Here is a 25,932-nt window from a genome sequence, read left to right on the forward strand (position 1 = left end):
ATAAAAATATATTGGAAATCAAATCTTTATTATTTTTTGACAATAGCACGGTGTGGGTGGATTTCTACCAGTCACAGGCTGTGCCATGCCCCTCCAGCCTGTGTCTTAGAATAAGAGGGAGGTGAAGCCTCCGTCAATCTACATGTTATATCCTGCCCCCATTGAGTTTAGCTGGTTAGTGGGCATGGAGGCGGAGGGAGGAAGTGGGCTGTCATTTACCGCTGTGTATATGCACACGTGTGACTCTAGAGGCACATGGGCTGCTCAGATGTGATAGGGAGGAAATGCTCAACATAAAGTACTCACTGAAAACTGAGCATGTGCAGAGTTGCCACCACAGCAAAATCTCTAACTGAATTGGGGACATGAACAGAAGGTGGGGATGGAGAGCAGCAGGATCAACCAGGCTTTTTGCAGAATACAGAAAACAAAACCCATAGTAACTGAATAAGTGTGAACAGCATGCAATACACCATTTATTGATAGCTTTTTATGATGATGTGGGTTTAGTGACACCTAAAGTCACTAGAACATAAAACAAAATGTCAATTATGCCTGAAAGGATACAGTTTCAAAATACACAAAATGTATTGTCAGTCCAGTTGTGGCTTTTATGTTGTTTTTCAGAATAAAATCACTCCAAAAGAGATCTGATCTAGTTTAAAGCACACTTTTATTTGTGTTTTACAGTTCATATATTTTCAGAACAGACTGTACAGTAAAGTAGTATTTTATTCCCAAGGTCTTACAATAAAAGACAAACTGAAAAGAAAAAAAACCGTAACAGAAGTGCAGTTGAAATAAATATTACATTTTAAGAGCATTCGGGTTACATGAAATGGCAATATCCAACATAAAAAAAAAAAGAAAAAAAAAAGAAAGAAAGATTGTATGCTTCAGTGGGTGATATGAATGAGGACCTGAGTTTAGAGTTGTGTAGAATGATATCTGCAAGGTCTTTCTGGCAGTAGGAGAATTTTTAAAACAGATGGGTGAAGGCTGTTATTCTGATATATAACTAAGCCATCCAGTAATATTTTTTCTGGTACTATGTGTTTGGGATCGCTTGTAATAAAGTCTGACCTTTTTAGTGCAATCAGCTTTTTAGCACCTCATTTTGCTATATAGCCTGTGAAAAGCTCATAACGAAAATCATTGTGCAAAACCGCAGCAGGAACATTTGATCTTGATGCTTGTTTCACTGGCTTTGTGAGGTCCTAAATAATGACCTGTCATAGATGGGAACAAATTCTTCTGCTTACAAAAAAAAAAATGCACCATCTTAATTACAATATTACATTATTTTATGGTTCTTTACTTTCAACTCGGTATCCAGATGTGTCTTCTTTCATACTGGAAGCGGGAGCCCACGCAAAGAATGGAGTGGTTAGTCAATTGGCATAAGAAACTTTGGCACACAAGAATTTTTGAACTGTTAAAGTCGTGCCACTGGTGGCTTTTCTACCGGCACCTGCAATCCTAGGAAAAGAAAAGAAAAGAAAAAAAAAAAAGATAAAATTGTGCATTGCTATAAACATTGTTTAACCACTTTAATACAGGACACTTCCCTCCCTTCCTGCCCAGGCCAATTTTCCCCTTTTAGCGCTGTTGCAATTTGAATGACAATTGCGCGGTCATGCAACACTGCACCTACACCAAATTTATGTCATTTTCCCCCCACAAATAGAGCTTTCTTTTGGTGGTATTTGATCACCTGTGCGATTTTTACTTTTTGCTAAACAAATAAAAAAAGACCGAAAAGTTTGAAAAAAAAAAAGTTTTTTTGTTTATGTTATTCAATTTTGTAAATAAATAAGTTTTTTCCTGCACTGATGAGACTGCACTGACAGGCACTGATGAGGAGGCACTGATGGGGTGGCACTGATAGGTAGCACAGATATGCAGCATTGGTGGGCACTGATAGGCGGCATTGATGGACACTGATAGGCGGCACTGACGGGCACTGATAGGTGGCACTGACGGGCACTAATGGGCACTGATAGGCGGCACTGGTGGGCACTGATGGGCGGCACTGATGGGCACTGATAGGCGGCACTGGTGGGCAATAATGGGCACTGGTGGGCGACACTAAAGGATGGCAATGATGGGCACTTGTGGGCAGCACTGATAGGGAGGACACTGGTGGGCATCACTGATGGGGAGGGCAATGGGGGGCTCCCTGAGCCCTGATTGCCATCCCTGGTGGCCATAATGGGCATCCCTGGGGTCATAGTGGGCATCCCTGGTGGATCTAGTGGCATCCCCCCCCCCCCGAGGGTCTGCACTGGTAATCAATGATCTGATTACCAGTGCCGACCCCCCCCCCCCCCGTCAGGGGAGCCGGCGATCGGCGCTCCTTTACTCGTGCCTGTCAGATCAACGGCTGTTCCTATTTACTATGTGACCAGCCGTGATTGGACACGGCTGATCACATGGTAAAGAGCCTCCGTCAGAGGCTCTTTACCGAGATCGGAGATGCAGGGTGTCAGACTGACACCTCGCATCACCGATCGCCGCTCTGCGCGCCCCCGGGGGGCGCCCAGAGCTGTGTTATCCTGCCGCCGTCATATGACGTCCGGTCAGGATAACACAACCACATTCCCGCCGTCAATCTGTAATAGGGCGGGCGGGAAGTGGTTACGTTTTTAACTGCTTGCCGACATTCACTGCAGCAAGTCGGCTCATACATTGTGGCTTTCGGTTTTGCGGTCATTCACTGCAGCACAAGCCAATCAGCAAGTCCCGGCCAATGATTTATGGCCAGGACCCGCTTATCGGCTCAGCGAATGACAGAAGAGAGCCCTGTGTTGGTAAACAACACAGGGGTCTCTTCATACAGCAGACATGTGGCACATTGCTTAGTAAAACACCACACAGTAAACACACTAAACATAGTTAGACACAGATTTAACCCCTTGATCACCCTAGCTGTTAACCCCTTCTCAGCCAGTTTCATTAGTACAGCGACATTGTATATGGTTATCACTGATCACTGTATTAGTGTCACTGGAGGTCAGTGACAGTCAGTTCCCCTGCCCAGCGCCAGCTACTGTCTAATTGTCCACCGCACTATCGCAGTCCCCCTATAAATCACTGATCGCAGCCGTTACTAGTATAAAAATTCCAGTATCCATGCCATAGTTTGTAGATGCTATAACTTTCATGCAAACCAATCAATATACACTTATTGGAATTTTTTATTTCTCTATCATTCATTGACAGACGCAGCTCCATATCTTCTTGACCATTGGGTTATGCTGCCCCCTACAGGAGTAAGACACTAGGCAGGAAACAAATTTACCACACCTATGGGGCAGTCCCTGCAGGCACACTCTGCTATAGCCTGCAGTTTGTTTCTGCCTAGTTTAGGAGTAGGATCTAGTTGCCTGCTGGGACTTCGGTCTTAGCTGTTTGTTTTTGGGAACCTTTTTTTGAAAGATTATTTTTTTAGTTAGTGTTCCTGAGAGAACTACAAGCAACTGCCGGCTGGGTTTCGGACTGGATATTCTAGATCCTTAAGGTCTCCCAGCCTGGCCAGCAAGCGCGAGCAGGTTATAGTCCAGCATTAGGCCTCGCCACGACAGGGCCCCGATGGACAGGGGCGGGCCCATGAGTGAAACACCTCATTGGGACGCACACGACCTGGAGTCGCAGGGTACCCCTTGGCCATCAGCACCCCTAGGTGGCGAGGTAGTCTGTTCGGAGTGGCCTCCACCTAATGCCGTGGTATGGTAAGTGTCCCCCCCAATTCTCTGGCGGTCTCGGGGTGGACATGGGTCCCCTCCCTGGCAAAGTAGGACCTCGAGTATCCCTCAGTTCTTCTGACCCGATACCAGGCCCCCCTCAGCTGTCCCCTTCCCCCACAAGCTGGTTCCTACCTCGGGGGGGGGGGGGGGGTGAATGTATTGCAGCCGCTGCAGCGGTTCTGCGGGGGGGGGGGGGGGGGGAGTCTGTCCTGGTGGGGTCTCCTCCTGGGGACCCCCCCTATGCCTTCTGATGACCCCCCCTGGGGGTCCTGGAGACCGCATGACGCGCCGTGGGTGCCGGCATATAGCATGCTGTAGGCTTTCTGCTCTGCATCAATGTAAATCGTTTTCTCTTCGGAATGCATGGGCAGCCATGTTTTGGTAGTTCCCCAAGGGAATGCATGGGACAGCCATTTTCTTGAAGTCCACAATCATTGGACAGCAAGGGAGAAGCTAGGGGCTCTAGGCATGACCCAGGTACTTTTCTATTTCCTGTGTCAGATCGTTTCTATTCTCTGCACAGAACATTCTTGAAGCCTCCAAGATCCTTTTGGTGGTATGTTTCTGGTATGTTTCTGCTGCAGGCTGTGTTAGGGCTGGGACTTGTGGTACTGCTGGTACAGCGCTGCAGATCATGTTTTTTTGCAAATTTTGTTAAAGTGACACTACTTTTTTTTTTTTTTTAATACTCTGTGCTAATGGAGACCCAGGACCAAATCTTGCCTACAAAAAAAGTGCGATTGCGGGACCTTCCGGGTCGCAGCCCGTGTCTGCTTTTACAGCCGTTTTGGAAAGCCTGGTGTCAAAAGTGGATTTAGTTTTAAAAAATGCCACTAGCCTAAAGTGCCCTTTGCCTTCACCTCCCTCTGTAGTATCCTCAGATTCTGAGGTAGATGTGGCCACCGCGGACGCATACCATCCTGGTGGATCTGTGTCTTCGTATTCTGACGGCGAGGATGAAAGTGCGCTGGTGGAGGCACTTATAGTGTAGGTGCGGGAAACCTTAAAAATTGCAGATGAGTCTACAGCGTCAGGGATGCAAGTGTTTTTTGGCACACACAAATCCCAGAAGTCGGGCAAGGTGTTTCCCTGTCAATGAACAGTGGGGGACGCATCAAACAAATGTTAGTGATGCCTAAGCATTTTAAAAGGAGTTACCCCTTCACGGATGCGGTTTCCACTAGGTGGACCGTGCCACCTAAGGTGGATCACCCGGTTTCCAGACTAAACAAGTCTACTGTGGTCCCGGTGAAAGAGTCCCCGGTATTTACAGACCCAGTGGATAGACGGATTGAGTCTCTGTCCCACCATTTGCATGTGTTAGCGGGCTCCATACTAAAACTGGTCTTTGCGATCACTCTGGTGTCACAGACCATCACAGAATGGGCGAAGTTGATAAAAGGTGACTTGGAAATGGAGCAGCTCTCACTGGGCCTGGCAGAGCTGACGGACCAAATGGTTCAAGCCCTTCTGGATATATGCGATGTGTCGCTGGATACGGCTTCACTGATAGCCACAGCTCAATCTGGATCTGCGGACAAATCCTCGTCTGCATGAAGGGACGCCCTCACCCGTTTCTGGGGTAGGGTGGACATCTTCGCTTCTTTCTGGAACCATGGACCTCCTTGATTCAGGACAAATGGGTCCACGAACTGACCTGATCGGGTTACAAGATCGAATTCCGGTCTTGACTGTCGGACAGGTTCTACTCGTCCAATCTACGCCTATCTCCAGACCGGTTAAGAGATCTAAGAGAGGCAGTACAAGATCTGCTGTCTTCCTGGAAGGAGTAGCAAGCGCGTGCCACTCTGCACAGTCTGCACTGCAGGCGGCCGTGCTTGCTATCATCGTGGTTTTACTGCTTTCTGTTGACAATCTGGATGTAAGTGCAATATATTTTTAATAAAGATGTTTTTAAGAATTTAATGCACTATTCGTCTCCCTTTTGTTTCCCCCTATGTCCCATGACATTTATGGAGTCTAATAGTGGGTCCTACTCTACTGTTCTGGAGAAGTGAGCGGAAGGGGTTCAAAACTGTGTACCGGGATATCTGGTTATTCACGCTGATTATCCGCAGCCATCTGGTAAGCGGCCATCAATTTACTTTTTAGTCCGTGTGTACCCGGGAAGACCTGAAGCAATTTACCTGATAGAATCACTTTTTTCACTGGCAGTGAAATCTCTTTATACACAGGACTGAACTTTTTCTTTTCCTTTTTTTAGCACATTGGTTCATTGTTTCTTCTTACACAATTTCAGCTGAAGATATGCATCTATATGTTTTATATTTAATTGTGTTTGCAAGTATCATGTTTTTTTTTATTGTGTCAATGTATGGATTCATAATTTTTGAACTCATCTTTTTTATTCACATAAGAACGCATAGCGCACTATCATTACCATTTTTTCACTATTCATATTCTGTTATTCAGGATTTTTCTAGTGCAGCAGACCACCATTTTATTCAGCGCACTTTTATTATATTTATTTTTTCCAAGTCCTTCCTTCCACTGTATTGGACTGTGTTAACCACGGACGCCAGCCTGTCCAGCTGGGGAGGAGTACTGGGGAAGCTCTGTATCCGGGGGTCCTGGACAGTATAATAGTCCAGACTTCTGGTAAATTATCTCAAACTCAGAGCGATAAAGCTTTGCCTGAGTCACTGGACAACTCTTTTACAAGGTTGTCCAGTCCGGATTCAATCGGACAATGCTACGGCTGTCGCCTACATCAATCATCAAGGGGGCACCAAGAGTGTCTTGGTGGCCCGGGAGGTAGCCGAGATCCTGAAATGGGCGGAAAAGTTTGTTCCAGCCCTTTCTGCAGTGCACTTACCAGGTATGGAAAACTGGCAGGTGGATTACCTGAGTCGTCAGGTGTTGGATCAGGGGGAGTGGTCCCTGCACCTGGAGGTGTTTCACCCTGTGTGTCCGGTGGGGGGGGACACCCGATGTTGACTTGTTTGCTTCTTGACTCAACAAGAAGGCTCAGGGGTTTGTAGCCAGGTCGAGGGATCCTCTGGTTGACGCCACAGATGCACTGGTGGCTTCTTGGGGTCAGTACCGGCTGATCTATGAGTTCCCTCCGCTGAAACTCCTGCCGAGGCTTCTGCGCAGAATAGCGGTGGAAGGGATTCCGGTAATTCTGGTGGCCCCAGACTGGCCTCGCCGGTCTTGGTACGCAGATCTGGTAAGGCTGGTCGCCGGTGCTCCTTGGAGACTTCCTTTCAGGGAAGATCTGCTGTCTCAAGGGCTGATCTTCCATCCTGCTTTACAGTCGCTGGCTTTAACGGCGTGGCTGTTGAAAGCCAGATATTGAAGGATAAGGGTCTTTCTGATTCTGGGATTCCTACACTATTGAATGCCAGGAAGTCTACTTCCAGGAAGATCTATCATCGTACGTGTAAATCTTACATCTCATGGTGTGAATCGCTGAAGGTTCATCCTCGCCTGTTTTCGGTGGCTAGGATTTTGAGCTTTCATCAAAAAAGGGGTTGAACAGCGGTTGGCTTAGGGCACTAGCAAAGACCAAGTGTCAGCTTTGACGGTATTTTTCCAACGTCCTTTAGCTATGCATGCTTTGATTCACACTTTTATTCAAGGAATTTGCCATATGGCTCCTCCGAGGCGATCCGTGGGAATCTTAATTTGGTATTATCTGTTCTCCAAAAACCTCCTTTTGAGAACATTAGGAAGATTCCTCAGCTTACTCTGTCACATAAGGTTGCCTTTTTGGTGGTTATTACTTCTGTCCGCAGAGTATCTGAATTGGCGGCGCTATCCTGCTGTTCGCCTTATCTGGTGGTCCACAGAGATAAAGTGGTACTTTGACCTAATCAGTCGTTTCTTCCTAAGGTGGTCATCTGAATGAAGACATTGTGCTGCCTTCACTCTGTCCCAAGCCGAAGCATCCCAAGGAAATTGCTTTGCATTCGTTGGATGCAAGGTTTTACAGGCTGCTGTTTAAAAGAGAAACTATTCTCTTTTAGGGTGTATGATGGTTTTAGGTGAGCTCCAGTTGTTCCTGGTTGGCTACGTTTAGCCTTTGGGAAATTAAATTATTTTTTTTTGTTTTTCCCACCCCTCATGTAAATACTGCTTTGGGACGTCTCAATGGTCAAGAAGATATGGAGCTGCGTCTGTCAATGAACGATAGAGAAAACTGGATTTTTGTCTTCCCGTAAAATCCTTTCCTCTGAAATTCATTGACAGACGCAGCACCTGCCCCTCTAATTATGAGTGGGATGGGGTTTTTTTTCTAAACATTGCTTGCAACAAAACCGAGGGCTATAGCAGAGTGTGCGGGTGTATGCTTGCAGGGACTGCCCCATAGGCGTGGAAATTTTTTTTCCTGCCTAGTGTCCTACTCCTGTAGGGGGCAACATAGCCCAATGGTCAAGAAGATATGGAGCTGCGTCTGTCAATGAACTTCAGAGAAAAGGATTTTACGGTAAGACAAAAATCCAGTTTTTACCAAAGACATGTAGCAGAATACATTTTGGCCAAAATGTACGAAGAAAGTTGATTTTTTCTTTCATTGGATAGGTTTTAGAGCAGACAGTACAAAATATGTTTTTTAAAATTTTGAGTCTTTTTTCGCTTATATTGCAAAAAATAAAAACCCCAGTGATCAAATACCACCAAAAGAAAACTTTTTTGTATAAAAAAAAAAAAAAAAAATGCTATAACTTTTGTTTGCGCACAGCATTGCATGACCGTGCAATCGCCAGTTAAAGTACCACAGTGCCGAACTGCAAAAAAAAAAAAAAAAAAAAAAAGGCCTGGTTATTAAAGGGGTAAAACCTTCCAGAGCTAAAGTGGTTAGAAGGGTAAGTCCATTAATATTTCAGTATTTGGTAGATGGTGGAGAGTTAATCCAGTACCCAACAGTTTTTTAGATCTCTGGCCCACTCTAGTGGGAATATCTTTGCCCTTAAATTCCTAGGTCTACACAGCTCCAAGATCAATTAATAGGGGCAGATTTTCAGTTTATCTTTCACTATGGATAATGCAACAGGAAAAATACATAGGGTGGGTGGACAGGGCCTAGTACCACAGCAGAGGATCCCATCAGTTTCGTTCCAAGATATGGATATACAGTGTATATATCACACACAAACCCAAATCCAAAAAAGTTGGGACACTGTACAAATTGTGAGTAAAAAAGGAATGGACTTATTTACAAATCTCATAATCTTATATTTTATTCACAATATAATAGAGATAACATATCAAATGTTGAATGTGAGACATTTTGAAATGTCATGCTAAATATTGGCTCATTTTGGATTTCATGAGAGCTAAACATTCCAAAAAAGTTGGGACAGGTAGCAATAAGAGGCCGAAAAAGTTAAATGTACATATAAGGAACAGCTGGAGGACCAATTTGCAACTTATAAGGTCAATTGGCAACATGATTGGGTATAAAAAGAGCCTCTTGGAATGGCAGTGTCTCTCAGAAGTCAAGATGGGCAGAGGATCACCAACTCCCCCAATGCTGTGGCGAAAAATAGTGGAGCAATATCAGAAAGGAGTTTCTCAGAGAAAAATGTGAAAGAGTTTGGAGTTCTCATCATCTACAGTACATAATATCATCCAAAGATTCAGAGAATCTGGAACAATCTCTGTGCGTAAGGGTCAAGGCCGGAAAACCATACTGGATGCCCGTGATCTTTGAGCCCTTAGACAGCACTGCATCACATAGAGGAATGCTACTGTAATGGAAATCACAACATGGACCCAGGAATACTTCCAGAAAACACTGTCGGTGAACACAATCCACCGTGCCATTTGCCGTTGCCGTCTAAAACTCGATATGTCGAGCCTCGAGGACACTCCGTGATACACGCTCTTGAATACTACATAAATGCGAGTTGCCACTTTGCAGTTTGTGTGAATAAAAGTATCTGAAACAGTACTACACTATGGCAGTTGTCTCCCTTCCTTTTTATATCCAAACACCTTGAGAGGAGTGGATACGATCGGTGTGGGAGCTGGTGCAGGACCTGTCAGTGGATCTAGATTTCATATACGCTGCTTTTGATCCTTGTTATGGGGATCAACTAGTTGTGGTAAGAGGCCAATCTTATCCCTTGGTGGTGGTACTTTTTGCACTGGGATATTGATATTTGGAGTGTCTTTGGGAGCACACATTTCATCTTTTTGGAAGAATATTTTAACATAGATGACTTATATGTGTGGACTTTTTTAAGATTCATGGACTGTGTTGTTCATTTTTATATTGTGTTTTAAGCGCTACACCTATACTGTTTTATTGTTTTATGATGATCTGTTTTTTCTAATTCATGGGTCAAGTGTTGGCAGCTTATTCATTTTTTACTGATTTTATATTGCATTTTATATGTCTGGAATGAACATTCCCTTACAATCTATTTATGCGCAGCATATTTCCCATTTTATGTCAAAAAAGAAGCCATATCTAAACATGATCCAGAAGCGCAGGCGTTTTCTCTGGGCCAAGGCTCATTTAAAATGGACTGTGGCAAAGTGGAAAACAGTTCTGTGGTCAGACGAATCAAAATTTGAAGTTCTTTGTGGAAAACTGGGATGCATGTCATCCGGACTAAAGAGAACAAGGACAACCCAAGTTGTTCTCAAGACAAGAATGGGACAAAATTCCTATTCCTAAACTTGACCAACTTGTCTCCTCAGTCCCCAGACGTTTGCAGACTGTTATAAAAAGAAGAGGGGATGCCACACAGTGGTAAACATGGCCTTGTCCCAACTTTTTTGAGATGTGTTGATGCCATGAAATTTAAAATCAACGTATTTTTCCTTAAAATTATACATTTTCTCAGTTTAAACATTTGATATGTCATCTATGTTGCATTCTGAATAAAATATTGAAATTTGAAACTTCCACATCATTGCATTCTGTTTTTATTCACAATTTGTACAGTGTCCCAACTTTTTTGGAATCGGGTTTGTATATATCAAACACTAGAGAAGCTGCTTCTTAAACTTTTTTTTTTTTTTTTTTTAATTGCAAATGAGTAAAGAATTACTTTCAGGCAGACTAAACTGCAAGGCCCACCTTTTTGGCTGCCTGCCGCTCCCTGCTGTCAAAATGCTGCATTATTAGAATATAAGAATAAATGCATGGACCATATCTCTATGGTGACAGCATTGTGAGCACTGAGGTGGCACGAGAGAAAAGATATTGTCCCGACATACAACATCACTGGTTTCTGGGCAATTACTATTGGAAATTGCACAAACCATATGTATGCATTGTATACGTATGTGTGGCACTCAGAGAAATCACAGAAGTTTATGAACTATACACATTTATTACGGACACTTATCAAACACTGTGCCATTTTATGTTAATTTGATGTTATTGTGTGGTAATCAATGTCTTAATTGATTTAAGCAGTCATGTGGCACTACTGATAGGCACGTTTATGTGACTGTTGGCTAATATCAATTGGCATGTAATTGTGACACACTGGTAGCGCAGCAGCATGTACTAAGTTTTTATTCATGTAAGCAGTGTGGGAACACAATATGTGTTAGCTGCTACTGTATCGTTTTTTGTTGTATTTGGTAGAGCAGGAGTTTTTTTTCCTTTATTTTTATTAATTAAACAAAGCTTCATTCGCTTAAAAAAAACACAAAAAAAAAACAACTGGCAAATTGGAGCAGTAAAGTGCCACTGACCAACAATTTGATATATCTATGCTATCCTTGCTAATTGCCAAACTGCCTATACATGGACAAGCAAAAGATGTCTAGGTAAAAAAAAAAAAAAATTTGTATGTTCATACAATAGCATTGCATATGTTAATAAACTTACCAAGTTTTCCTGCAAAATCTGCAATGGCAGCTTCATTCACTGTAAAAGTTGACTGTCCTTCACTGAAATCATATAAGAATGCAAAAAATGTTTAATTTTTACAATGACAAATATAATTTCTCTAATCTGTCTATATATGTTCAGTTATGCCAAACACTTTATTTTGGCTTTTATGAGCTCAGAAAAGTATATATGAAATATCTGACACTCGTGCAAAAGAAGTGAAGATAGAGGGCAAACAGCATGGCTCAAACAAGCTATTGTTATTTTCATACTGTATTTATCTTACAATGCTATAGTTAAAGTGGTTGTTAAGCCACTTATGAAAAATCATCTCATCCCCTCTGTAATATAACAATAAGTCTCCCTGTGCCTGGAAGCGCCGGCTGGTCGATTGGGACTCTCAGTGGGACGGCAGATCCCAATCATGCCGAGGAAGGCGGTGGGAGGGGGAGGGACTTTCCCTTCCACTGCTTGTAAAAACAATCCAGCAACTAGTTAGCCGCTAGGATTTCTTTTACAAGAGAGCCAACCCCGATAAGGTCACATCACTTCCTGGTTACTCGGACGTAAACAGCCCCATTTAAACAATCAAAAGCATTCAATCACACAGATCTTGCTGTGATCAAATGCTTTTAAGGGCAGAGGAGGGATCTGGGGTCTTAAAGACTACCACATGCCTATTGCGGTTACAAGGGATTTTGTCAATTTCTTTTTATTGCTTTTTAAAAGGGAAAAAACATGCCACCGGGGCGGAATAAACAAAACAAAAAACATCAAAACCAACCAGGTTCACCACCCTACAGGCAACTTCACCATCCCAGGATTTAAGTCCCCCTTAGGAGACGTGAATAATAAAAGCTATAGTACATACAACAAACCCATACATATGCAGCCCTTAGGATGATAATGTAATTGAGCACATAGTCAGGCACCTTCTACATCACCTTCAATCCAATTCTCACTCAAGCATCCATTATTCAGACTACCTTACATGACAGAGGCAGGGCTCACCAGCCAGATCCTCCATACCTTATCAAACTTCTTTGGGCAGCCCCTGCTCAAATATGTGGCTTTATAGAATGGAATCACCTTATTCACAAGTCCTTTCCAATAGGATATAGAGGGTGTCATTGTTTTTTTCCAATAGAAGATCAGCGCCTTGCGAGCATAGAAAAAATGTAAGGTGCGCTGGGCCATAGTTGGTGCCAGGTTCTCCACTAGACCAAGCAGACAGGTGGACACGGTCATAGGCACCAGCACAGAGGTGATCTCCACGACACAGTGCACAACAGCAATCCAGAACTCCTGAGCTGCCAGGCAGTGCCAAAATATAGGACTCTCCCTGGATAAATTTTAGATAGTCTTGCAGGAATATAGTATAGCCTATGCAGGAATTTAAATTGGATTAACTGATCCCTTGCAGATACTAAATGTGCAAAGGGGAAACGCCATACATAATCCCAATCCTCTCCCCCTCAAGTCCGCAACCTCCATCACCCATTGTTCTCTACACCTGGTTACCCAGAGGGGAGAAACTGGGAAGAATTCCTTATATAATTCCGACAATGGTTTTTTCAAGGCTTCATCTAGTATGACATTCTCCAAGGCTGAGGGCTTAATTTTATACCCTGGTGGAGCCAAACTGGGAGATGAATGCGTGTCTCAATCGAAGGTAAAAGAAGAGATACGGGTGGGGCAAGAAAAATCTTGGTTTCAGATCGACAAATTGAGATAATTCGCCACCCCTGATGATATCACCCAAGGTCCTAACCCCTTTGGATGCCCATTTAACAGAATAAGGTATGGAGGGAAAATGAGGAAAACGGGGACTCAACCACAGCAGCGAGGCCGGCGATAGGGAGCCAGACAGGGGTGCCAGCAATTCCTGAGCATTATCCCAGGCCTTAATAGTAGCTCACATTGTCCCCGTTAAGGGAAATTTGGCCCCAGAACCACGATACACCAGGAGACGAAGGCACTCGTATGAACCCAGCACCGCTGCCTCTAACACTGTGGGGGAATCACCATCATCTTCAAGGAACCATCTGTGCGCAAAAACTCCCTGGCCAGCTAGAAAATGTTTGTACAAATCCGGCAAGGCAAGACATTCCTTGTAACAGCAAGTGATAAAAAAAAAAAAATTAAAGCCACAGTGTAAAAAAAAAAAAAAAAAAAACAATTAAGTAAAAAATAACATTTTTTTTAATGTGCCCCCCTCCTCCTGTGCTCACACACATAGGCAAACACACGCGTCAGTCCTGCACACACGCAAACAGAGATCGTCCCACACACGGGAGGTATCACTGCGAACATCAGGGCAGTAACTCTGGCACCTCCTCTGTACATCTAAAGTGATTACCTTTGGTGGGACCAAACCCCCATTTTTATTTATGGATTGTCTTCAGATTTGGTAGTTATTTCTTTTGCATTTGCGCGCTATTCTTTTTTAATATACATGTCTTTTGGTTCATAGCTGCAGCAGCTTTAGAAATACATGGGTATGCTCCCCCAAAAAGTTTTTGCCTGTTTATTATGTATTTGGTCTGACCAGACTATCGAGGTTGAGCAACCCTCCCCACCCCCCCACACACACCTGTACTCAATCAGTGTCCACCATCAAGTGGATATAGGAGGAGTCCCCTGTAGTGCATTTGCACATCCTTCCCAGCAAGGAGTATTATCTCCAAGGGTTAGAAAGGCTGGATTCATCTCTTTTTCATGGATAGTGTAGGACCCACTGATAATGGGGTACTTTGACGCAGTAGTGGGCTTGAGCACGATATGGCCATATGGTGGGACCAAACCCCCATTTTTATTTATGGATTGTCTTCAGATTTGGTAGTTATTTCTTTTGCATTTGCGCGCTATTCTTTTTTAATATACATGTCCTTTGGTTCATAGCTGCAGCAGCTTTAGAAATACATGGGTATGCTCCCCCAAAAATTTTTTGCCTGTTTATTATGTATTCGGTCTGACCAGACTATCGAGGTTGAGCAACCCTCCCCACCCCCCCACACACACCTGTACTCAATCAGTGTCCACCATCAAGTGGATATAGGAGGAGTCCCCTGTAGTGCATTTGCACATCTTTCCCAGCAAGGAGTATTATCTCCAAGGGTTAGAAAGGCTGGATTCATCTCTTTTTCATGGATAGTGTAGGACCCACTGATAATGGGGTACTTTGACGCAGTAGTGGGCTTGAGCACGATATGGCCATATGGTGGGACCAAACCCCCATTTTTATTTATGGATTGTCTTCAGATTTGGTAGTTATTTCTTTTGCATTTGCGCGCTATTCTTTTTTAATATACATGTCTTTTGGTTCATAGCTGCAGCAGCTTTAGAAATACATGGGTATGCTCCCCCAAAAATTTTTTGCCTGTTTATTAAAGTGATAACCTGTTAAGGTTATGTATAGTAAAATTTACAAAATTTGTCACCGTTGCACTTGTGTGCACAATTTTAAAGCGTGACATGTTTTAGTATCTATTTACTCGGCGTAACATCATCCTTTATATTTTACCAGAAAGTTGGGTTATGTATAGTGTTTTTTTGCATTAACATACAAAAAACCTTTTTTGGGGTTTTTCTTTAAAAAATTGCAGTTGAAAAACCACTACGCAAATACCGCAAGACATAAAACAATTACAAAACCCACTACTTCATTCTCTAGAGTAGAGCCTCGGCTTTAACCACTTAAGCCCCGGAAGATTTTACCCCCTTCCTGACCAGGGGGTATTTTGCGATTCGGCACTGCGTGACTTTAAGGGACAATTGCGCGGTCGTGCGACGCTGTACCTAAACGAATTTGACGTCCTTTTTTTCCCACAAACAGAGCTTTCTTTTGGTGGTATTTGATCACCTGTGCGATTTTTTGATCACGCGCTATAAACAAAAAAAGAGCGTCAATTTTGCAAAAATAACAATATTTTTCACATTTTTTTATATGAAATTCCCCCCCAAAAAAAAAGTAAAAATCAAAATTTTTGAAAATTTTCGGCCAATTTGTTTTATGCTACATATGTTTGGTAAAAAAAAAAATCGCAAAAAGCGTATTTTGATTGGTTTGCGCAAAAGTTATCGCGTTTACTAACAAAGGGAAAGATTTTTGTCATTTTTGTTGTTTTTTTTTTTAACGCGTAATGGCGGCGATCTGCGATTTTTTTTGCGGTACTGCGACATTGGGGCGGACAGATCGGACCCTTGACTGACATTTGTGACACTTTTGGGGTTACCAGTGACATTTCTACAGTAATCAGTGCTATACATATGCACTGTTACTGTAAAAATACACTGGTTGTGAAGGGGTTAACTTTATTTGGAAGGGAGGGGCTGTGTGTATCCCTAGGGGCGTGCTTTCTACTGTGATTGGCTGTGGGTTGAGCTGTAAGGACACTGATCAACGGATCTACATACTAGATCCGTTTTATCAGTGTCTTTACAGCGAGGAGAATGACAGGCAGCTTGTTTACACAAGCTGCCTGACATTCTCCCTCTCCCCCGCCGATCGCCGAGTGACCGGCGGACATCGGGTCCGCTGGCCAAACGCGCGGGGGGGTCCGTGACCACGCGGGAGCGCGCCTCCGGGGGCGCGCGCTCGCTCCCTAGACCCTCACAAGCTAGTGACGTAGCCCTACGTCACTTTGCCTGTGAGGGGCTGACTGCCGACGTAGATCGGCGTTAGGCAGTCGGCAAGTGGTTAAAAAAATATAAATAAATAAAAAATGTTATATTATTATATATATAAAATCCTCAAAAAAAAAAAATCTAACAAATTTTCTAGCAAAAAATACCGATTGTTGCATGTAAACAAAAAGTGCCAGAAAAGGCCTGAAGGTCAAGAGAGTTAGCTGCATGCATGCAAGAAGAGCAACACAATACCTAGTATTGGATTATAAAAGGTCACCAACTAGCTATGAAGTTTAAAGGAGTTGTAAAGTCAGAAAGTAAAGAAAAAATTAAGCTAAAAATTCTTCTGTGTGTAGCAGCCCCCCTCATACTTACCTGAGCCCCATCTCTCTAGAGCGATGTCTACGAGTCCCTCAGCCACCAGGTACTCTCCCTGCTGATCGTCTGAGACACAGCCGCTGCATCATTGGCTCCTGCGGCTGTCAGTTAGCCAATCAGGAGAGAGAGGGGGCAGGCCGAACAGCAGCTTCATGTCTGAATGGACCCAAGGAGCTGCAGATTGGCTCGGGTGCCCCCATAACAAGCTGCTTGCTGTGGGGGTACTCGATAGGACGGAGGGGCCTGGGTCACAGAAGAGGGACCAGAGAAGAGGTGCAAAACCACCTGCACAGAGTAGGTAAGTATGACATGTTAAAAAAAAAAAAAAACACAGACTTTACAATCACTTTATTACAATTTAGAAGTCTTAAAATGGGCGGGCCTGGCTATCTAACTTTTGTTGAAGTTTCATCCTGGTCTCTGGTGGAATTTATTGGGATGACAATGATTATTCACATAGGCTTGTAACTTCCACCAGTTCCTTCAGAGAACAAATCTTAAAAAGCAGAGCAATCTCTCAGCTGGGTGTGTAAATATTATCCTAAAGCCATAGATAGTTTGATTTTCTTTCCTTCCACCATGGGTTGCAGGAAAGCAAATTGCTCCATTTCCCCCTCAACACAGTTGCTACTTGTCTGAATCTTTTTAGTATATGCACATAGATCAGCTTTAAACCTATCTAGCTTGCAGATGCTTTATGCTTTGTACACCTCAATGCATGATCAGGAAAAAAGGGCCTATATAGAGTTGGAGCAACAACAGTAAAAAATATTGTTTTTTTTTTCCCCAGAATTGTCGCTCTTTTTTAGTTTATAGCCCAAAAAATAAAAATTATAAAAAAAAAAAAAAAAAAAATCGCACAGTTGATTAAATACCACCAAAATATAGCTCTATTTATGGGAAAAAAGAAAATCTATTTTATTAGGGTACAGCGTCGCACGACCGCGCAGTTGTCAGTTAAAGTAACGCAGTGCCATAGAGCAACAAATGGCCTGGTCATTAAGGGCGTAAAGCTTTCCCGTCCAGAAGTGGTTAACTAAGATCACAAGTATGCAAGAGATGCTGTAAAAGAAAGGAGAACTAATTTATTATACTTACAGTTTACTAACTTTCACAAGACCCAGATGTACAAATGATGCAAGTGCGTTCTTTTGCATATCAGAAGATAAGGCTTCATAACAGGTAGTGGTTCCTGTAAACAGTACCATTAAATGATTAGTTGGAGCATCTTTCTTTTTACGAGTTATAATACAACACTCATATTTGCATCAGAATTGTGCTTAGTGGCCTAACCTAATTTATTATGAATTAATAGTGTTTGAATGATGAAGGTTGTTATGCACCCTGTACTTCTTAGCAATATACATCTTTGGTTTAAAAAGGCATACAACATAACCATATTTAATTTTCTATAATGGTATAATTTGATTTCCTCTATGGATAGGGATTCAAGGAAATCTATACTAAAGGAATATAGATGTTCAGTGCCCTCACTAGGATTAAGCTCCCCTGGTGTTGTAAAACATGGTGTAACCCCCCCCCCCACCCGAATATTTTTTCAAGCAGATTCTGGCTAAACACATTGCTGCCACTGACAGCTGTATGTCCGAGCTTACACATGATCACCATTCCTAGGAATGGATGCCACTGGAAGGGTAAGGGAGGTGAGGAGGGGGCACTAGTTTTAAAGGGAGGGCGACACCCTAAAAGGACAGAACCCACCATGAAACCCCAAGCATTGGGGTGATGGTGATGATGGCATTTCAGCAGGCACAGGTTAACAAGCAAACTTGAGGTGGGGATGGGCAGCACAGGTGATTCAGCACAGGTGACCCCCACTTTAAGAGCCCCATTGAGCTGTGTCACAGAGTTCCCAGGGATCAGGGAGCCAGCAGAGTTGCAGTGAGGAGCGGAGTTCTGCAAGTCATAGGAAAAGTTCGGGGCAGCATGGTCTTTACTGCAGACAGCCGGTGTCTGAGTCTCCCTCCCCTTCCTCCATCCCGGGTCTCGAAAACAAGCAAGCTAGCAATCTTCTTCAGCGGAGTCCCAGCCAGCCTGTCCAAGGTCCTCCCCTCCACAGGGCTCCTCCACTCAGCATTGCGTCCCAGCAGGTGGCATCCCTGGCATTTCTCCAGATGTGCCTGGGATGCTGGGGTAGCCGTGTTTGCATAGCACCGGCAGGGATGGCATCAACAGAGCTTATGCTGGCGCTGGCCCTGATCATGTCACCTCTCTGGTGAGTGTCACCGGGGTGCGGTCCTTACCCCCATAGTTACGCCACTGGATGCGGACCACCTGAAAATTCTAGTTGTCTAACTATTAACTAATCCAATATCTTAAGGATTTTCTAAGTCACTGCCAGGAAGTGGGTCCGCAAATAAGGAATTCACTCTGTCCTTACTTATGTTAAAAATGGGTAAACAGGCAGGATTTTTAATGCAGAAGACACAAGCTATATCTCTTCGGCATTAAAGTTACTTACCTGCCTGTCCACCCCTTTACATTGAGCTGCACACTGTCATCCGCCGGTTGAATAAAAAAAAAAAAAAACGAATCCATATATGGCCAGACTTTTTTCAGTAAGGGAGAAAAAAAGATCTGAAAAGTAAACCCGCTCTAATAGTTAATCTCAAATCATCTCATAAAAAGATTATGTAAAAGTAAGAACTAAAAATTCAAAAATTGCATCTGGTTAGTCCTTAGATGTGAGGACGGCCTCTAATTTTTGTTTTTTTTCATTCCCCCCCCCCTCCCCCACTTAGTGATTTTTCAATGCTTTCTGTCTAAGGACTCGTTCACTAAATACGTGCATGAAAACTGATGGGAAAACTGGGCAGATTTTTCACTTGCATGAGACATGAGTTTACATCAGTTTTCGTGCACGTTTCATTGAGTTTTTTTATGCACGATGACATTCGCTTTTAAGCGTGTCAGGTATGTGCCCTGTTTACACCAAGATTGATCTCATGTCAGTTTTTTTTTTCCATGCAGAACACAGTGTACATGTTGCAGATTCCTGCGTGGAAAAAAATCAGCATGTTGTAGTGAACAGGGTACATAGAGAACTATTGTTTTTTCGAGCCCTTGCAGAACGCATGCAGAAAGACTGATGTCTCTGCACCATGGTGTGAACAAGGCCTAGAGGTGTTAGGGCTGCAGAACACCTTCCTCCCTTCATCTCCATAACAAAGAGAAGCTGTTCTGTGAACAGGGAGAGAGAGAGAGAGAGAGAACGGAGAACAATACTAACTGATACCAGTGCAACAGAGGCAGAGAGCACAGGCAGTTAAAAGATACAAAACTCCTTTGATGATACATTTAACAAACTTAAAGGGAAAAATAAAGGGAGATCATGGTTATGATTTACCTACACTTTAACTGAAATAACTGCAAATGAATATACAAATTGGTTGCTAAGGGTTAGAGAAAATTGTGGGTCATAATTGCCTATTATAGTGCCTGAGTGAGTCTTGTAGTTTATATACACATACGATGTAAAGCTTCTGTGCTTACCAGCTATGATACACTGCATGATAAAACTCCTCACAGTAGATATGTATTGCTGTTCTGACTGTTTCTTAGTCACATCCTCCAATAGGTGCCTGAAGGCTAGCTGGAAAAAAGCAAAGGGTACAAACATAAAAGTGTATCATGTACATATTGGTCTTTTGCCAAGTTATCATTCTTTGAAATAAAAAGATGAAACATGCCTTAGGATGCATTACATTAAAACATAATGTAATGTTTCCTTTAACAGTCTTAAAAAAAAAAATAAATAAATAAAAAAAAAAAAGTTACAAAATGTTCATAAAGCCTTCTTATAACAGAAGATGCGTGCATCTCACTTCCATCAAATATCACAAAAATTTGATGAATCTTCTCCACTTTAGGATACTGTGCAGAGCCATGCTAATCATTCTTTTATGCCTCTGGGCCAACTGTACATCCAACACTATGGGTTCCTTTTAGCCCAACTCTCCATAACCATACAATAGCAGTTCCAATTCATAGAAGGCATTGCCTTCAAGCACAGTATTGATGGTGGCCTTCAAGCCTACAACAGCTGTATGGAGTCTGTATAAAGTAAACAGCTCTTCAATGCTAGGCTGTATCCGTGTGACAAATCAAAGGTTCTGGATATACAGTCTGCCCAAAAGGCATAAAGCAGTGATGGCGAACCCATGGCACGCGTGCCACAGCTGGAACCCAGAACCCTCTTTGTGGGCACGCAAGCTATAGTCTTCTGAGCAGCTCCAGGCACACAAAGGCTCCTCACACTTCACAAGGAGGACAAAGCGTCCAGTGTCCCGACACTGTCCCAGCACTGCCTGCCCTTCCAGATTACACAAAGCACTTTGACTCAGCGCACAACTCTTTGGAGAAAACGCTGCAGGGCCGCCTCACGAACCGGCAGGAAGGACAGCCAATCACCTCCCTCTCCCAGGGAATGTACAGCCAATTAACTGGTGTGGGAGGAGAAGTGGGCATTTGTTTGCCTGGGGGTTGCCTGAGTGCAGCTGCTTTGTTCCATTTTTTTGGGGGGGGGGGGGGGGGGGAGCCCAGAGATGAGGCAAAAGCTACCAGTGATGAGCCATGCCACGTGACCCTGTTCTGTGCTATGGTGAGAGAAGGAGAGGTGTGTGTGCACAGAGAGCGCATGACAGGCTGTAACAATACAAACTTCTCCCAGGATTTTTAAGAGGTCTCGGTTACAGGGAAACTTCACAAAACATTTTTATTACTGTAGCTGTCAATTGCACTGTTATGATTGCAATTATGGCACCACTGTCCTACCACAGCAGAGGGGGTGCTGAGCTGCAGAGGGGGGACCAGATGTGCTACAAGGCGATGTGCTGTATGGCGAGGTGTGATCTCCGTGTGCCGCATGGTGATTTGCTGCATGGAGATGTGTGATCTCCATGTGCCGCATGGCGATGGAAGTTGGCACTTTGAAATAAATTAGTTGGTTTTGTGTTGCAGTTTGGGCACTTGGGCTCAAAAAGGTTCGCCATCACTGGCCTAAAGTAATAATTTCCATGACCCAACCCACTTATAAAAGAGGAGAGCAGTGACAGTGTAGATAGAGAGCAGAAACACTAAGAGACCAGAAAGAAAGATTGCTACAGATGAAAATTATATGGCTAGCTTAAATTAGAACTTTAGTCAGAAAATTAAGTCCTGCTAGATAACTTCAGGCTGGCCCATTTTGCAGGTATAGCTATGTAAAACATTATAAATAGGCCTATACGGTTTAAAATCCAGTAATACACCGTCTCACCCCACTCTGCACATGCTCATTTGCTCTCCATTTTTAGGCACTGCTGAATTTGTAGAGGCCGATCTGCTGTCATAAAGTAGAATTAAATCCCTCTATCCTTTACAGCCAATGAAACTTCTTCTGCTTAATCTACAACTGCTATGGTGCTGCACATGTGATCAGTTATGACACCAGCCATTTGACAGTTTGGTTGAGAGCACAAGCAAATGGGACAGTAAGAATTTCTAAAACTGCAGGAATGTAATGACTTTTAAATTGTTAAATTAGTTCCGCTTTATGATTTTCTTCTGCTCAGGGGCTCTGGGCTTCAGCAAAATGGCAGCCTAAAGCCAGGGGCATACCGTGGGGCTGGCCAGAACAGCGCCCGCCAGGGGCGCAGGCCGAGGTGGGGCGCAAAAACATTGGCCCTGTAGCAGTGAATTACCGCTCCTCCATTCAGCCTGCGCCCCCGGCAGCCCCCCCTTTCTTCACCTCACCTTCCGCGCTTTAGATGTGAGCCGGCTCTGCCCCCTGCTCTGTGTTCTCGCATACTCTGTGTACTCGCGTGATCCGGCCCCACCCACCAGGCTGCTCGCAGCTGCTGAGATGAGCACGAGATGCTGCAGCTGTGCTGATTGGAGGTAAGAGGGAGCGCGCCCGGTGACAGGTTCACGGGGGGAGAGAGTGTGTCGGGATGCGGTGAGGTAGGATGGAGACTTTATCACCGAGCACCATGATGGTACAAGGACTGGGGGCGTTGTATCGGGCCCTGTCACCCCCTCTCACTCCCTGTCACCCCCCCCTTTCACTCCTTGTCACTCCCCCCACTCCCTGTCACCCACCCTTTACTCCCTGTCTCCCCCCCTCACTCCCTGTCTCCCCCCCTCACTCCCTGTCTCCCCCCCTCACTCCCTGTCTCCCCCCCTCACTCCCTGTCACCCTCCCCTCACTCCCTGTCACCCTCCCCTCTCACTCCCTGTCACCCTCCCCTCTCACTCCCTGTCACCCTCCCCTCTCACTCCCTGTCACCCTCCCCTCTCACTCCCTGTCACCCTCCCCTCTCACTCCCTGTCACCCCCCCATTCCCTGTCACCCCCCCTCCCCTCACTCCCTGTCACCCCGCCCCACTCCCTGTCACCCCCCCCTCACTCCCCGTCACCTCCTCTCACTCTGTCACCCCCCCTCTCACTCCCTGTCACCCCCCCTCTCACTCCCTGTCACCCCCCTCTCACTCCCCGTCACCCCCCCCTCTCTCTCTCCCCGTCACCCCCCCCCCTCTCTCTCTCCCCGTCACCCCCTCTCTCTCTCTCCCCGTCACCCCCTCTCTCTGTAAAGTCCCCCCCGTCCCTCTCTGTCAAGCTCTCTCTCCCTGGGGGGGTGCCGATACAGTTCCTCACCAAGGGCGATGGAGACCCTAGGTACACCTCTGCCTAAAGCAAGAAGAAACAGGTGCATTGCTGGAGGCAATTTACAGCACAGATTCATGTAGGTAGCATAAATATTTTTGTGTAATGTATGTTCCTTGCTCCAGGACATTTTTTTATCAAGTTGTTATGGGTAAAAATGGATTTTTGTAAAATCTTACCGTAAAATCCTTTTCTCTTAGCTCATCGACAGACGTAGTCCTCGGTGATACACCACCTTCGGGTTATGTTACCTCCGCAGGAGCAGGACTAGACAGGAAATTAAAAAGCTCTGGCCACACCCTAGGGGCAGTCCCAGAGGGTATATCCTCTCTCTCTCTGCCTCAGCAAATCAGTTATGTGAAAAAGCAGTGCTTAGAGAATTTAACCCAACCCAACTCCAAAACAGAGGGGCGGGGACTACGTCTGTCGATGAGCTAAGAGAAAAGGATTTTACGGTAAGATTTTACAAAAATCCATTTTTCTCTAGCGCTCATCGACAGACGTAGTCCTCGGTGATACACCACCTTCGGGACGTCCCAGAGCAGTATCACAACTGAGGGGTGGGAAAATGGAAATCAAATCCCAATCTAGAAGGCCCAACCGGTGCCAACTAGAAGTTTACAATGCTCATCCTTAATGATGAGACTCAACCAAAAAAAGAGAAAACAATTTTTTTTTTTTTTCAAACAGAAAAAAACCCTCGAGGTAGACCACCGGTCTCCTCAAATTGCGGCCTGCAAAACCTTGCGGCCAAATGAGGCATCCGCCGATGCCGTCACATCAATTTTATAGAATTTTGTAAAGGTATGTACCGACGACCAGGTGGCCGCCTTACATACCTGGACCACTGACGCCTGATAGCGAAAGGCCCAGGAAGTACTGAGCGCTCGAGTGGAGTGCGCCCTAACAGGGAACGGAGGACTCTGACCCTTAATAGAATAAGCCTGTACCACCGTTTGTCTAATCCATTTGGCAATGGTCGCGGCAGATGCAGGCAAACCCTTTCTGGGGCCATCCGTGATCACAAAAAGTGAATCCGTCTTACGGAATGATTCCGTAGCTTTCAGGTATACCCTGATTGCCCGAACCACATCTAAGGAATGCAACGCATGTTCCCGATGATGCTTGGGCTGAGGACACAAGGAAGGTAGTACAATATCTTCATTCAGATGAAAATCTGAAACCACCTTAGGAAGAAAAGATGGCTTAGGATGAAGTACTACCTTATCCCTATGAATCACTAGGTATGGTGACTGGCATGATAATGCAGCCAGTTCTGACACCCTGCGAGCAGAAGTAATAGCCACCAAGAAGGCCACCTTCTGGGATAGAGTAAGCAAGGGAATCTCCCTGATGTTTTCAAAGGGAGGTTTCTGTAGAACCGACAAAACCAAATTAAGATCCCAGGGCGGTAAGGGCGCGCGGACTGGAGGAGCCAGGTGCCGCACCCCCTGGATGAAATCCCGCACCAAGGATTTGGTAGCTAAAGGCTTCTGAAAGAAGATTGCTAATGCTGAAACTTGACCCTTGATGGTGCTCAAGGCTAGCTTCTGCTCAACCCCTTGTTGCAAAAAGGCCAATATTCGAGTCACCGAATAGGTACGTGGAGGAAATCCTAAAGATTCGCACCACGCAATATAAGTCTTCCATGTGTGATAATAGACTTTGCTGGAAGTCGCTTTCCTTGCTTTAATAAGGGTAGGAATGACTGAAGTAGACAAACCTCTGTCCTTCAGTACTTGGGTCTCAATGGCCAGGCCATTAAACCCAGCGACTGTAAAGCACGAAGGTGAATTGGTCCTTGAGACCACAGACACTCCCTGAAACGAAGTTCCCACGGAACGTCTGCGACTAACATGTCCAAGTCGGCCAGGCCGGCTTGAGGAGGCCAGCCTAGAATTTCTAGGACCACTGGCGCTGATTGGATCTGAACCAGGCGTCCCTAGAGCTATCTGGCCCCGACCATCCGAGAAAGTCTGGTCGTTTTCTGTTCCCACACATTTATCAGATACCTGATAGTTATCAGGAAAGGTGATCTTTTCTGGTTGAACCTCAGGGACCGAAGTCACCCGACTAGAGGCTACTTGGCTTATCTGGTCAACCAGATCCGATTCCTGTGAGGTATCGGGACTAATCTTAGGAAAAGGTAAAGGAAAAGATCTTTTCAGGGAACGGTAACTACCGCTTCCTGAGGTATTTAAATGTTGGAAGGGAAGAATCGCACCGGTAGTAGTGGTTGATGCTCGATCTAATGTCCTGAATACCGGTGAAAACGTCCCCCCACCCTGAAACCGGGTGGGGGCGCACCTTCAGGCTGTGTACTCCTTTGCTTCGGGTTTGGCTGGGTTGGTCCCCTTCTTGAACCCTCCTGGAGGAGTCTTGCCTTTCCCGCTAGTACCAGCCGGGCGCCCTTTATGGGCGGTAAAGAAAGGTCCTCGCTTGTTGCGAGGTCCCTTAGCTTTTGCAGCCTGTGGCAAAAAAGTGCTCTTGCCCCCAGTGGCATCCTTAATGATTTCATCTAGGTTGGCTCCAAATAGACGATTCCCCTGAAAGGGGAGATTGGTCAAGGTCTTTTTGGAACCTAGGTCAGCTGACCAGCATTTTAACCACAGCACACGTCTGAGGATCACTGCTAACTTAGATGCATGCCCTAATAGGGGAGTAGTGTCCAAGGCTGCGTCACAGATAAACCGTAGC

The 25,932-nt window shown here is 44.7% G+C and overlaps 1 protein-coding gene across 1 annotated transcript in view; it reads right to left on the minus strand.

Moving 5' to 3' along the window:
- Nucleotides 1-1,042: 1,042 nt before the first annotated feature.
- Nucleotides 1,043-25,932, minus strand: part of LOC309551146 (dihydroxyacetone phosphate acyltransferase-like) — a 70,836-nt gene continuing 45,946 nt past the window's right edge. Inside the window, exons 13-16 of the mRNA XM_082251620.1 lie at nt 20,086-20,185; nt 17,671-17,764; nt 11,563-11,624; nt 1,043-1,479 (exon numbers count right to left, since the gene is read on the minus strand). Coding sequence (XP_082107746.1) covers nt 1,436-1,479; nt 11,563-11,624; nt 17,671-17,764; nt 20,086-20,185 — 300 coding nt within the window. The 3' untranslated portion in view covers nt 1,043-1,435. The remainder of the gene's footprint in view (nt 1,480-11,562; nt 11,625-17,670; nt 17,765-20,085; nt 20,186-25,932) is intronic.

Source organism: Pelophylax lessonae (genome assembly GCF_965119305.1).
Source record: "Pelophylax lessonae genome assembly, chromosome: 3".
Lineage (NCBI taxonomy): Eukaryota > Metazoa > Chordata > Amphibia > Anura > Ranidae > Pelophylax > Pelophylax lessonae.